At 44.0% G+C, this 15,754-nt stretch overlaps 1 protein-coding gene across 1 annotated transcript in view; it reads right to left on the reverse strand.

Moving 5' to 3' along the window:
- The window catches only part of NEDD9 (neural precursor cell expressed, developmentally down-regulated 9), a 132,299-nt gene that overhangs the window by 79,271 nt on the left and 37,274 nt on the right, over positions 1–15,754 (reverse strand). The window contains exon 2 of the mRNA XM_034762303.1: positions 14,960–15,166. Within this exon, the coding sequence (XP_034618194.1) occupies positions 14,960–14,962 (3 nt within the window). The 5' untranslated portion in view covers positions 14,963–15,166. The remainder of the gene's footprint in view (positions 1–14,959; positions 15,167–15,754) is intronic.

A 15,754-nucleotide genomic window follows, 5' to 3' on the forward strand; every position in this document is an offset into this window, starting at 1 on the left:
GATAGCGGGTCAGGGAGCTGGTTGAAATGGGGAGATTCCTATGCTTCTGGTTGTTCTCTTTCAATGGACTTCTGATTTGAATGCTTTTTTTAAGTGTCCAGCACTGAATAATGCCATTGTTCAAGTGAGTTACTTATTGGCTACAGAGTAGTATACCTGCCAATCAGTGAAAACATTTCCAGTGATGGCTATATTAGGCTGTGATGGAATGGAGAGCATAATGTTGACAATATTTTCACTAAGGTTAGTGACCAGGTGCCAGATGGAATGGATAGTTTCTGAAGTCTTTTGCAGCGATAATTGATGTGTGAACAAGCATTGTTACAAAGGAGACAAGCTCTTCATAGCGCTCCTCTTTTATTACCAGTGTTCCATGAGGTTCAGATTTAGCCAACTACTGTTCATCCCAGTGCTGATTTTGACTAGACACTGATAAAACTATATTTTATGTAAAGAAATTGTAGAGTTGGGTGTCCTCTACATACTGCTAGCACGCAGCTTCCCAGTGGTTTAATGTAAATATTTGAATAATATAGAGGAGAGGATTAAGCTTTGTGGGACTCAGTCATTGGTTGGGGAAGGACAGTTGTCCATAAACAACCCCTGAGTGCAGACTGAGTGGATGGACCTGAACCATTTTAGGATGTTTCCATTCATCTCTGTGGCATATGTTATCAACAATATCAAACCCATATAATTTATAGTTACATCATGTATTTTAAAAACCACCAAAACAAAACACTATTTGTGCAAACAATTTTCCTGATGTGGAGAGTGTGAGAGAAAGGATGCACCACGTGTGACAGATGTTAATCGCATTTCTTAATGTGCTTTTATAAGGTGCTCAGATATTACAGTGAGTATAATATAAGAACCTTAATAGAACAGAATAGAAATTCTGTAGAGACACCTAGCAGGATGAGCATAGATTCCTAGACCATGCTAAATTAGCCACTCAGGCACAACCTTGCTTAGATGCATATTTTAGGGCCTTACCAGAATGCAAAACATCCAAGGCATGCACAGAATGCACATTCCAAAGCCTCCTAATTCAGTCAAATAAAATATTAAGAAAAATCACCCAAACAGTCAAGGGCACTTTCTCAGTGAGGGTTCTTTCCCAGCCATATTTCAACTTTCTAACTGCAGCTACTCAGGCTGTAGAGCTGTCTGAAAAGAAACCAGTCATTTTATTTAATAATGAGGAAAATGAGGGTTTTTTACTCTTCATCCATTTAAAAATGAACTGTTTCTGCTGAAACTTTCCAAAATCTTCACCTTGAGATAGATACGTAGCTGACAAGTCCTGACTCATAGGCAACATTTTCAGAATGTGCTAAGCATGTGAAATGGGAGGTTATCTTGGTAATGCTTTTGCTACCTCTACTCTAGTGCTGGATTTCTTTACTGCTATAATACAGGAGTTGTATTTATGCTGATGCTATGTAAACCAGGGTTCACATATTAAAAGCCATTAATAACCAACACGATGTAACCTTTCCCTGTGAAGTACATTTCCATCTGATTCTTGCATCTAGAGGGTGCTGAAGTGTTAAGTGACCTCCCCTATACGGGAATATCAGACCTGGGTGTGCCATGTTGAGAGCCCATATAAAAACACACACCTGGGTGTGCCATGTTGCCAAAGCTGAAACTATTTTCCTTGGAAGTTTTGTTTACAAGAAGAATTGATTATTTGGGGGGTTTATTTTAAAACTTTAACTGTTTCCTCACATGAGATACAGTGCACATCTGATAGCGAGACCTGGTCTCTAGCTACAGACTCTAAAAAACAAAAAAATGATCCCAGTAGCACTAAGCCTGACAAATGAAGTTTCATTATATTGCACTGAGTTCCATTACACTTCCACTAAATGACTGTCTCCTGTAGGTCTCTCTCAGTTTCCAGAGGTTATTTTCTATTTAGATTCCATCCTCACAGCAGCAAGAACACCTGAAAAAGTGCAACCAGAGATAACTGTTAGAGGTGCTAATCAAAGTTAACTGGACCTTTCTAGAAGCTAATGGAATATATGGCATTATTTTGTCTTCTCTTCCCCCTTGTGAAGGAGTGTACTGTCCCTTTAAGTTCAGCCAGGAGCTCAAAATCAGAAGAGTCTGGGTATAATCAAAGAGGCTCTCTGCTTTGCCTAGGACTGACCTATTTAAACAAGAAGAAGGAGCTAAGAAGGAGATGGGGGATTAGAAGCCATCTAGCTTTCAGAGAGTGGTGCTCTTTTACACACCATCACTTTCTCCTAAGGGGAGAAAAGCAATGGGTCCAGATCTGACGTGCTGTGGGAAATTTGGGAGCTCAGCAAGGTTCCAGATTCAGAGTGGCAGCTGAACCCATCCTCTACAGTAGACCTAACCAAAACTCAAGATCCTAGTGACCCCATATTTCTCAATGCTTCAAATGGCTAACATGGGATGCAGTGCCGCCCAGGTTTGGCCCATCTGCCCTTCCATAAACAAAGAAGGAGAGGTGGACGGGCCAAACCTGAGTGGTGCTGCAACCCCCCTGCACTGGGTCACTACACCACTCAGTTTGGGGCCCTTTCAAATGAAGGGCCTTGAGAAAACTGTCCCTTTTCCCCCTGCTGGGCAGTCCCGAATGTGGGACTTGTTCACTTCAACTGGGCTGGGCTGTTGGGAGGTCCGACATCCCTGAACTCTGGAGACATTTGGATCCAATTCAGATCCAGCTCTGAACTTGGTGGCTGCTGTACATTTCTAGCTGTCACTCATTAGCAAGTCAAAACATGAATTCAACCCACAACCTAATGTCCCCCACCAAACCATATTCCTTATGTAAAGCTACTTTTCCTCTTGCTACATGATGAAACCATGACATAAGTCTCCTCTTGGCTGTTGCAAAGAAGTGGGTGGAAGTGGTCTCCCTCACTTTCCTCCTTCTGCTGGAAGAAATAGTCTCTATTCTCTTCCCCCTCCTGGTTGTTGGGAGGAGACTCTCCCATCTTCCTTGCATGTCCTTGCCCTCTGAGTCAGTCTTAACTCTGAATGCCCTCCCTCTGAATGCACACACTATATTGCCCTACCATGCCCTGCTCCACTTCTCAGTTGGAGTCTGGGTCCAACAGCCAGCAGAGAAGTTCCTGGTAGTGCAGCTCCAATTGAGTAATGGCTATGAAACTGAAAGAGAGGCAACACTGAGAAAGTGTGGCAGCACAAGTATCCCCAGAGATTTAGCAAGTATGGTTGAGCTGAATCCCTTACTACTCCATGGAAGAGGAACCCTGCCCCCATTACAGAGCTAGTGTCCATTCTTTCAAACATGGATGACACCTGCCTATGCAAATGCATTTATCGTCCTTTTTTTCTCTGTATTCTTCAGATACAATGTGTATTATGCCTGTAACTACTACACCTCTACCCCGATAACGCCGTCCTTGGGAGCCAAAAAATCTTACCGCGTTATAGGTGAAACCGCGTTATATCGAACTTGCTTTGATCCACCAAAGTGTGCAGCCCCGCCCTCCCTGGAGCATTGCTTTACTGCGTTATATCAGAATTCGTGTTATATCGGGTCACGTTATATCGGAATAGAGGTGTATATTATCAAACTTATTCACCATGACATCTGAAGAGAATTAGGCCTCACTGGCAGTTGAATAGTTTTACAAACACATGAGTTAAGCTCCCTGATGAATAAAAATCAAAAGAAGCTGAATCAGGCTCTCTTTGCAGTTCCTACCTCTTCTTTCTTTTTTAAATATTTTTCTCACAACATATTTTGAGAGTCAAATTCACCCCTGGTATAACGCCACTGACAGCACAGTTGTTACAGCCAGGGACTACGTTGGCTCTGGGTGGTTTGCTAGGAAGCAAGTCCCACATATCACCGGTGGGCCTACACTTTCTCCCACTGATGTAAGTGGAAGCTATTTCATTGGGATCTTGCTCAATAAGAAGAGAAGACTACAAGATGCCTAGAGCCCTCGATTTCCTGCAAAAGATGTCTTTCCTACATTAGGGGTTTATTTCCAATTTAGATATGCAAACATACCCGGTACTGAATTTCCTGGTAGAAATATTTGTTTTCTAGGACCTTAAATATAACATTACAAAAGCAATAACAAACTCTGGTGTTTTGCTACTGTCTTCTGTATATAGTAAACCCAGATGACCTTCCTGATATTGTTAATTCCCTTTTAATTAGCTTTTTCCCCCATGTGCCGTGCCAATGGATGATTAGTACATTAATCTCAGTGTTTTTAACTGCTCATTTATTCTTCTAAAGAAGGAATTGAGTTATGAGTCCCAATTAAATCTTACATTGCAGGGGCTTTTCTCGCCCTTGGTAAAATGCACATTTTTTCAGGAAATTAATATGAAAAGTTGAAGATGATACTGTACAGAACAATACACATATACAGTGCTAGCCAATAGTCCTGCCAGTTAAATACAGAATGATTCTTTTCATAGTGTATGTACTAATGAAATTTGCTTTTGCAAGCTCAGCATAATGAGACTGCTTCTGAACAAACTAACAAGTATTGTACAGTATAGTGTGCTTACACCAGAAGTAATTCTAAAATATCTATTAATGATACTAAATTGGGGTTGTTGCGAGCAGTAGCTACTGTACTATTTTATTACTGAGAAATAATACGAAAGGACTTAGGCTAGGAAAATCCAAAGCTATGCATTTGATATTCATCATGGATTATTCAGTGGAAGGGAAAATTCTGAAAAACAGTCATGTCAAAAAAATCCTTTGTTTATATTGGACCACAAATTAGATGTGAGATTGCAATGTAACATCACAGCAGAAAAGGTCAGTGGACTGTTGGGCTGAAAATTTAGAGCCACCGTGTTCTGCATCAGGCATTAGATACACCTGTGTTACTTTCTATGACATTGGTGAAAGCATTCACAACTGGACTGGATAAAATACTTGAGAACACACTGCAAAGAATTTCTAGCTGTGTGTGCTGAAAGCACCCACAAAGTTCTGAGGTGTGTGTGAGTGGGATTTTGGTTTGGGCCTATCTCTGTATGTATGGTTTGAAATACAGAGAGCATCTTCTGAATGATGATTCACTCTTTTTAAAGTGGTAGAGAAAAATCCAGTATTTGTTGCACGTAATATAGAAGATGTTTCTATTAAAACATAGTTCAACCATGCCAGCAATCTGTGACAGAGAGCAGATACAACCAATTTTTCTCACGTTCCTTCCTACAGTATCTCAAATGGTTTTGTTTACATACTCTGCTGCAGAAAAAGCTGATTATGAGATGTGATAATAAGCACAAAGTGGGGCCACACCTTGTAGAGACTGTAGCAAACATTAGCCAGTCTATATCTTCCCCTCTTTATTTTGTTAAGTGCCAGGAAACAACAAACCAATAAGTAACAGAACACAATAGCTATTCTCAACCTGCAATCAATTTCTGCTAAATGAACAATTAATTCAGAAAATAGCTGCAGACATGTTTTATTAGCTCTTTGACTAAACAATGGCTATAGCCCAGGTGGCTTGATTAGCAGGGAAGTGAACCCACCAGGCGTTCATTGTTGGGTGTTTGTTTCCCATTTTGATTTGCACAGCTGCAGGCAAAGTGACTGAGGAAGACCCTAAGACACACACCAGAATTCAGCAGCAGAGCTGGGGAGCGAATCCCGGATTCCTGGCACACAGTTCCCCTGCTCTAACCACAGGACCCCGCTCCTCTTCCAGAGCCAGGGATAGAACCCAGGTATCCTGTCTTCCAGCCCCTCCTTGCTTTAAGTAAGTGAGTATTTGCTTTAGGTTGGGGGGTTGTCTGTAAGAGAGTAAAGGATCATCCATCCCACCATCAACCTCAGCCTAGATCAATCCACACAAGCGGTCCATTTCCTGGACACTACTGTGCTAATAAGCGATGGTCACATCAATACCACCCTATACCGGAAACCTACTGACCGCTACACTTACCTACATGCCTCCAGCTTCCATCCAGGACACACCACACGATCCATTGTCTACAACCAAGCTCTAAGATATAACCGCATTTGCTCCAATCCCTCGGATAGAGACAAGCACCTACAAGATCTCTATCAAGCATTCTTAAAACTACAATACCCACCTGCTGAAGTGAAAAAACAGATTGACAGAGCCAGACGAGTACCCAGAAGTCACCTCCTACAAGACAGGCCCAACAAAGAAAATAACAGAACACCACTAGCTGTCACCTTCAGCCCCCAACTAAAACCTCTCCAGCGCATCATCAGAGATCTACAACCTATCCTGAAAGATGATCCTTTACTCTCACAGATCTTGGGAGACAGACCTGTCCTCGCTTACAGACAACCCCCCAACCTAAAGCAAATACTCACCAGCAACCACACATCACTGAACAAAACCACTAACCCAGGAACCTATCCTTGTAACAAACCCCGATGCCAACTCTGTCCACATATCTATTCAAGTGACATCATCATAGGACCTAATCACATCAGCCATACCATCAGGGGCTCGTTCACCTGCACATCTACCAATGTGATATATGCCATCATGTGCCAGCAATGCCCCTCTGCCATGTACATTGGCCAAACCGGACAGTCTCTACGCAAAAGAATTAATGGACACAAATCTGACATCAGGAATCAAAATACTCAAAAACCAGTGGGAGAACACTTTAACCTGTCTGGTCATTCAGTGACAGACCTGCGGGTGGCTATATTACAACAGAAAAACTTCAAAAACAGGCTCCAAAGAGAGACTGCAGAGCTAGAATTGATATGCAAACTAGACACAATCAACTCCGGTTTGAATAAGGACTGGGAATGGCTGAGCCATTACAAACGTTGACTCTATCTCCCCTTGTAAGTACTCTCACACTTCTTATCACACTGTCTGTACTGGGCTAGCTTGATTATCACTTCAAAAGTTTTTTTTCTCTTAATTAATTGGCCTCTCAGAGTTGGTAAGACTACTCCCACCTGTTTATGCTCTCTGTATGTGTGTATATATATCTCCTCATTATATGTTCCATTCTATATGCATCCGAAGAAGTGGGCTGTAGTCCACGAAAGCTTATGCTCTAATAAATTTGTTAGTCTCTAAGGTGCCACAAGTACTCCTGTTCTTCTTTTCACTTAAGTATGGCTCTGGATTGTGGCAGCTCACAGCCAGGTTAGGCTAGCCCAGGTGCTCAGATCCAGAAGCCTATCATCAAGGCTAAGTCATTATGCAGTAAAGACATATCCTATGAGAGCTAGAAACTTACCTTTTTAAAAAAAGTGAAAGCTGAGATTCTCACAGAATTGACTCCACGGCCTGGTGGGGTGTTAAGGAAAACACCAAATATCACAAGTCTTGTGATAAAAGTCATAAGTGTTGGCAACACTGTTTAATAATACTTTAGCACTTCACATCTGCAATCTGCTGTATGGATGTTAACTAGGTAATTAATTCAAGTACAATTCATTTGGCTCTCATAGGGTCCCACACATCTGTCAGTTGCTAGCTAGTCAATTCTTTTAGCACCCATAGCTATTGATTAACTAAGAGGGCAATCATGTTTAGTCATATAACCCCAGTTCAGCTAGAGATGGGCATGAACTTGAACCTTCCATGTAATGTAGCAATATGTATATTTAGGGTGAAATTCTGCCCTTGCTCTGATTCCATGCAACTACCTGATTTCAACATTGATGTCTGAGGGCTGAGTGAGGACAGAATCTGGCCCATAGTGTTCTGAATAAAGTTCTGATTTCTTAGTACTGGAAATGCCTGGTACACCAGGAGTTCTCAGCCTTTTACTTTCTAAGTCCCCACCTCCCATGCTATAAAAACTCCACAGACCAGCTATGCCATAGCGACTGTTTTTCTGCATATAAAAGCCAGGGCCAGCAAGCAGGGCAACTGCCAAGCTAAGTTGCTCAGTCTTTGGCTTCAGCCCTGAGTGGCGGGGCCCAGGGTCCTGGGCTGCAGTTCTGTGCTGCAGGCCTTTGGCTTTCTGTCCTGGGCCCTAGTAAGTCTAATGCCAGCCGTGCTTGGTGGCCCCACTGAAACTTGGTCGTGGCCCCCGGACCTCTGGTTGAGAACCACTGTGGTAGACTACACTAGTACGAAGAATCCTGAACAGGAAGGTGTGCGTGTACCAGCCAAGAGAGTGGGGAAATAAAGCACAATGTATTGTTAGCAGAATACCGCAAGGTCTCTATCTTTCCTTACAAAGAAAAAGTACAGGTTTGGTGTTCTTGATATCACCCTGCAGAAATATAAGGGCTATGCAGAAAAACGGTGCCACCTTCCCAATGTGCCATGTCTTAAGGTTTTGCGGCAGATAAATGGATCTGTTCCCAGACAACTGGCATATAGAGAAAATATTATTTTCTAGCACTGGGAATTCTAATCCTCATTTTTGCAAATGAAGGATGAGGCTGTGGCTGTAATAGACCAGACAGCAAGTGTGAAAAATCAGGATGGGGGTGAGGGGTAATAGGAGCTCATATAAGAAAAAGACCCCAAAATCAGGACTGTCCCTATAAAATTGGGATATCTGGTCACCCTAGGCTGTAAACCAGTGCCCAGCTGGAAGGTGGAAGTGAGGAGGGGCTGCTGCTACTCACTGGCAGACACTCTCAGGGGCTTTGTACCTGAGGCAGGTATAATGGCCTCATTAGCGCTGCAGGATCATAGGTTTCATTAGCTCTCTTTACTAGTCTGCAGCATGCACTCTCCCCATCTATGCTGACCACCACAATAAAGCAGGCTATGCCCTTCCTTCAACCCTTTCTCTCTGGGGAATCTAGTAACCGCTATCCATACTAAACTCCCTCATTCCTTGCACGCCAAGAATGCAAAGACAGGGATTGTGCCTCAGACCCTGTTCAGGGGCCCCCAAGGCAAAGAGCTCATTTCAATTCTGCTCCCTCTACCCTCCCACACACATAAGCACAATCTAACCCTAAATAAACAGATCTTTAATCTGATCTCATTTTAATATGGAGGGATAACAAGTGGTAGAAAGAAATATGAGAGACTCCATATCAGAGAGGAGTCCGGTGGTACCTTAAAGACTAACAGGTTTATTGGGGCATAAGCTTTTGTGGGTAAAAAAACCCACTTCTTTAGATGCATGAAGTGAAAATTACAAATACAGGCATAAATATATTGGCACATGAAGAGAAAGGAGTTACCTCAGAAGTGGAGAACCAGTGTTGACCAGGTCAATTCAGTCAGGGTGGATGTGGTCCACTCCCAATAATTGATGATACCAATACCAAGAGAGGGGAAATTGCTTTTGTAGTGAGCCAACCACTCCCAGTCCCTATTCAAGCCCAAATTAATGGTGCTGAGTTTGCAAATGAATTGTACCTATTGGGTTCCGGGAAGTGGGCGGGCATAAGCCCGCCCACTGTTAAAGGATCCCCCCCCAGCCTAAGGGGAGGATCCACAGGGCTAGAATGATGTAGCAGGGTGATCACCTGCTCCAGCCCTGAAGGGGTTGGAAAAGCCCTGCAGAGGGCTGGGTAAAAAGGAGCAAAACCCCAGCTGATTGGGGAAGTGGCTGCAGCTGGGGCCATGCCCCAAACTGAGCCACTTAGCCTTATAAGAAGGCCAGGGTCCTCAGAGCAGAGGAGTCTCTCTCTGACAGGAGAGAGAGAGATAGGCCTGTCTGCAGGGAGCTCATCTGGGGACCTAGAGTGAGGCAGGGCTGGGGAAAGGCCTTGGGGGTTGGGAAGCCCTAGGCCAGCAACTCCCCAGGCTGCGGGGCCTGGTCCTAGGCCATATAGGTATTGGGGTTGCAGAGGGGCAGCCTGAGGGTGGGTAAAGGCAGCCAGTCCAAATTCCTTGTTGCTAGTGATGATTGGCTGATAGACTGCAGTCTGCCCCAGGGCATGGGGGCTAGATGGTGACTGGCAGTAGCTGTGACTGAGGCAACATTGGGATAAGGGGTGGGGGTTCCACTGGGTGGGGAGACCCAGAGAAAGAGTGGGGTACTGCTAGGGGGGCAGCACCTAAGCCAAGGGCACTGGGGTCTGGGAGGGACATGGGGGGCCAATGACAGGCGGATCACTGGCCCGCAGAGGGCGCTCTAGAGGCTGGTGAGCTAATTCCCTGGATGACCAGCAGGAGGTGCCGCAGGGGTGAGTCCGGTCATCTTAAAATGGCTACTTTTAAATCTCTTATAGAATGTCCAGGGAGACTGAAGTGTTCTTCTACTGGCTTTTGTATGTTACCATTCCTGATGTCTGTTTGTGTCCATTTATTCTTTTACATAGAGACTGTCTGGTTTGGCCAATGTACATGGCAGAGGGGCATTGCTGGCACATGATGGTGTATATAACATTGGTAGATGTGCAAGTGAATGATGATGTGGTTGGGACCTCTGATGGGGTCGCTAGAGTAGATATGGGGACAGAGTAGGCAACTGGATTTGTTACAGGGATTGGAATCTCCAAGTGGGCTTGGAAGGAAACGAAAACTCCAGAAAACATTCCCTTTTCAGATATAGGTAGAGGAGTTGAAAGTTCCTGGGTTTTGGAAGGGAAAAAATTGAGGGCTGTTAAAACCCTGTTAAACTCAGACGTCAATTGATGCATTTCAAATCCTGTTTACTTTCTGTGCATTCAACAATGCTCTTTTCTGAGAACTTAATTTCTGCAGTGTGACTGGGCTTCATAAAATCTCTTTAATCGAACACAGAACGCTCCATGCAATCAGATCCAGCACAGTGCTATTTTACTTCTTTTAAATGAGAAAGTTAAATCTCAGTCTAGACAGGCCTCTGTGTAGCCCCTGTGTATCTTACACCATCATCTCTGAATATGTTTCTCATTTTCCAGACAAGCCCAAGGGATCTGCATCCCCCAATAAAATTCCTGTCTGCACTAAATTGCTTTTTAGTAGTGATTTATACTTCAATAAAACTACCTCACCAGAGGAAAATATCTCTAATTGTATAACTGACATGACTTATACAGGGCATATTTTCTGTGATTAATTATATAGGGGTTATAGGTCTCTGACTTTCATTTACGATGGGACCAGTAAAAGGAGGAAATCAACTGTCAATAAACACAACTGTCATGGCATCTAAAGTGGAGCTTGATTATAAGCTTCTTTGGAAAATGGAGGTGAGGCTGTACTGTAACACCAGATCTGACCCCTTGTTACTCTGAAATTTGAGTGGACCTAGATCTGATCTTTGCAACTCGGGCTACTCTTTCTAATGAGCCAAACTGAAACAACCCAAACTTGTAGATAGTTGGTTTCCCACCTGGTTCTGGAACTTTGTTCCATTACCGTTCCTGTCCATGGGAAGACTGGGTATAGACAGTGGTGCTGCAGAAGACAAAGCAGCAGAAGGCGGCACACATAATAACAGGTGGTGGGGAAATCTTACTTAATTTTTGCTATGAAATAAAAGACGTTCTGTCTGTATGAAGCCAGCATAAATCAACAACTCTGAAATTACAGTACATCTCTCTTCTAAAGTGGTATGTGTATTAGTTGAGACAACATGAGTGTCTCTCCCTGACCCATTTAGTAGAAGTGAGCTGACATTCTGCCAGATGTCAATCTGGATTCTGGGCAGGAGCGGCACCAGGGTTTTTGCTGCCCTAGGTGACAGCGCTCCTCCTCTGAGCATTCAGGGGGCCTGGGGTCTTCAGCAGCGGGGGGTCCTTCTGCTCCACGTTTTCAGGGCACTTTGGCAGCGGGTCCCGGAGCAAGTGGAGGACCCGCCGCCAAAGATCTGGAGCGGAAGGACCCCCTGCTGCCAAATTTCCACCGAGAGCAGCAAAAGGCCACCCCCCAAATCCTGCCGCCCTAGGCAACCGCCTAGGGTTGCCTAGTGGAAGCACCGGCCCTGATTCTGGGTACAGTGTATTTGAACTGTATGGACTTGATTTTGATCTTACTCATGTTAGTGTAATCCAGGAGTAACTCCACTGAACTCAATGGGCCAGATCTTTGGATGCAACTGAGCTATGCTCTACAGAGGACATGAGCTGAGTGGATGTGAAGTCCATTATTCTGGTCATCTCCCTGAACCTGGAGGCATCCATGGGCTGTTGTGGACCACAGAATAGTTAGAGCAACCTGAGGGGTTATTGTGTGAATGAGAATCACTATGTGCTCTAGCCGTACCCTTTCCTGCCCCTGACACTGACTCTAAACTGAGGATTCCCTCATGTCAAGGCATTCCCTAGCTATGAAAGAATGGGATCTGGCCTAAAGAATTTACATATGTGAGAACCAAATCAGGCCTAATGCCTTTAATGGATACACCACTATAAATTATACAACAAGATGAGAACATTTTTTTTCCTCCCAGATTTGCAAGTGGTTATCCAAATATGAAACAGTTAAATTTTGTCTGAATCTGACTGGGCCACCTTTCAGATAACAAGTTTTATCACTTGGATGAGTTTGATAGTGAATGAGATGACACCTGATTTAGTAAAATGGTTTGGACAAATGTTACATAATTGTTACATTTGGCCTTGATTTTATACTGCTTATTCAGATTATTATTTTATTGTATTTTATCATATTCTGATCCCATAGAAGTTAGTGGGAGTTTTACTTAAGACAGGAGTGTGGGACTGTGACTTAAACTATGACTCCATTTCAAAACGCTTGTAAACCAGAACACATAAGATAAGAAGACTTCAGAATACTTAGAAATGGGTGGTATTTTCTGGCTGGGGAAGCAGTAGTGGCGTACTTAAGGAAGCACATGTAGCATAGGAGTGTCGGCTAATGTACTTGAGGGTTATGCACTTCATTCCTTATGTAGGCCCAACTAGCAGGTGGTAGGAGGGGAGGAATGCAGTCTTTATCCCTGACCCCAAATGCCCTGCCCTCATAGAGCACTGCCCATTTGAGGATTTCAAAGTGCTTTACATCCCTGAGAGAATTCATCCTTCCCCCAGCCAATGAGACACAAAGGAAAATAAGATCCATTACAGTCAGTTTCTGCTGCCTTGATCCCCTCCTCTGTCCCTGACTTCCCACCCCACCCCAGGCTTGCACCCTCCATGCTGCCTTGTACTCCCCCATTACCCCCACATCCCAGGTTGCCGTTGAATATTTTCTGTTCTCCTTTCCACCCTGCCCCTCCCCAAACCTTGATCCCTTTCTAGGTCATCTTTCCCCAGTTGTTGAACGGGGGATGGATCTGCAAAGCAGGGGTATAGCTCCCTCCCCCCTGCACTTCCCTTTCCCCGGCCAAGTGAGGGAAAAGGTCCTTTAACCAGGAAGTGTCTGGGCTCTGTTTGGGAGTGGTGGCTGCTTGGAGGCAAAGAGCTGCAAGGAAGCTGAAACAGTGGCCAGGAGGCAAACAGGCAGCTGGAGGCAGGAACGGCTGCAGAGCTGTGTCTGGAACAGACTGTGACTGTCGGACACTATGGCTGGTTGTAGGTCTGTGTGTGGGACTTCTGCACCTGCCGCTGCTCCCCCAGAGGCGCCCCAATGAGAGACCCTAACTGAACCTGGAAACCTGCAAGCATGTATTTGCATAGAATAGATACTGGAGAGGACACCTTAGGCACCAGGCCTGAAGAGCCCTGATTTTTTTTGATTGGGCTACCCCCAGGGGTCCACACAGGAACTGCCATGGTTCACTTTGAATTGTAACTGTTCAAGCCTCTGTACCTATGGTATCTGCAACCTTTCTCCTTTCTTGCCAGCCCTAGTAAAATAACCCTTCTCATAGCCATGTGTCTGAGTTGGGATGCACCAGGGTTAGAACTTACAAAGTCTAGCTGCCAAAGCACCTACAGTGCTTACCTATGAGTCGCAATGCATCTGGCATGCTACTGGCCCTCCAGGGGTTTGTGGGATAGAGGGGCAAAAGGTAAATGGATTTTTGCCTGGGTCAGGCAGAGTGTGGAGGGAATCGCAGTGCAAACCTCCAGCCTCACTCCTCCTCAGCCAGTATAACTCCTGATCTGAATCAGACCCTGCTATTCCAGTCCTGAACCCCACGTCCCCCCACATGGACACACATCTGTCAAAGCACCTCTGTCTTGACCTGCAGTGTCATTTGTTGACTCACTGCAACCATTGGATTGAAGTACGGAAATAAGCTTACAGAAGGGAGTGGAGAGTTACCTCTGATGTCACAATGCTACCACTCGGGGAACAGCAGGGTGCTCCAAATGGGCACTGTGTATAAGTCAGGCTTTTCCAGGGTTCCAGTTTTCCAATTGTCACCAAAATAGTTAGGTTTCTTCCCATCGATGCCTAAAACATTTCCTGAAATCTTGGAATTGATTGGAATCATTCTTTAAAAGTTATGTTAGACAAATGCCGATTTATTAAATCATACTTGAATTAACTGTTGCATGCTTATTGACCCACTTACCAGAACAATGTGTTTTAATGTTTTATATGCATGAAGAAATCTTCTTGGTAACATGTTCACTAAGAAGAAAGCTACAATAATGGCTTACAGTTCTAGGCAGTATCCAGGGCAAAACAGACGTACTGAGGGTACGTGGCGGTATAGTGATCAATCTATTGGGGATTGATTTATCACGCCTGATGCAATAAATCGATCCCCGATCGCTCTGCCATCAACTCCGAAACTCCACCGCGGCAAGAGGCAGAAGTGGAGTCGACGGGGGAGCGGTGGCAGTCGATCCCGTGCTGTGAGGACGGGAGGCAAGTCGAACTAAGATACGTCGACTTCAGCTATGCTATTCTCGTAGCTGAAGTTGCGTATCTTAGGTCGATATCTCTCCTCTTCCCCCTCCCCCCCCCCCCCCCCCCCCCCCCCAGTGTAGACCAGGCCTGATTCTCAACAGCCCTAAACCTAAGAATGACTGGTTGCAACCAATCCTAACAATGAGCAGTCAAAATTCTAAATGAGGTGGGTGTTCCATTTGCATTGTTTAAGAGGACAAAGTATTTCCTTGCTGAGCTTAATTTAATAAAAAAATTCAAGTTAAGCTTTTTTTAAAATGAACTTTAACTTCATTGAAAACTAAACTTACCATTATCCAATGTTTCTGATGTTCCACCTACAGCATGTTAATCCTAGGAACACAGGGGCTCTGTATCTTGAAGATAACAATCTCTATAGGAAATCCAGCATTTTGGTATGCTGGCTAATTTTTGTCCTTTCTATTGTAGGTCTTCTTTTCACTTCCAGGATTTCCTTGTTCCAAATATTTCTATACGGACACAAGCACTTTGTTGCTCTGAAACAAAAGGTCATTAAAACACAGTGATGCAGATGATCAAAGAGGGGAAAAATCTCTTCTCATCACATTACCAACCTGCCAATTCAATCATTTTGAGCTGTACTGGGATTCCCCACAAAACTCCTACTTATGCATGGGAATGAGCTCAGACGGATCTCACTTCTGTCTGAGGTATGTGTTTTAATAACATTGCCAGTGCCCACATGCTATGTGTGGTGGGTTTTTTTGTTTTTGTTTTCTCAACTAGCAACACATAGTTCCTTATATGCATTTCAAAGGATTAGGCTGTTTTGCAGAAGGCTAATTTACCCATGCAAATCTGAAAAGCCTTGGTGTTTTGCCCCTTAGTTCATTCACCTGGTGGGGTTTTATTATTGTATTCACACTTGGCCAATAGAAAGCGTTCTTTAATCAAAGAAACATTCCAAAAGCTATCTTCAGCCCGAACATTATAATTTTATGTGAGTTCTTAAGAACTAACAAGTGTAAATAGCTAGAAAATGACTGCGAACTAAAGTGAAACAAACTACTCTGTTTTCATTGCACAAGCTGAGAGAAATACAAAGGGTAAAGAGCACAAATAGT

This window comes from Trachemys scripta, chromosome 2 (assembly GCF_013100865.1).
Source record: "Trachemys scripta elegans isolate TJP31775 chromosome 2, CAS_Tse_1.0, whole genome shotgun sequence".
In the NCBI taxonomy this organism is placed as follows: domain Eukaryota; kingdom Metazoa; phylum Chordata; order Testudines; family Emydidae; genus Trachemys; species Trachemys scripta.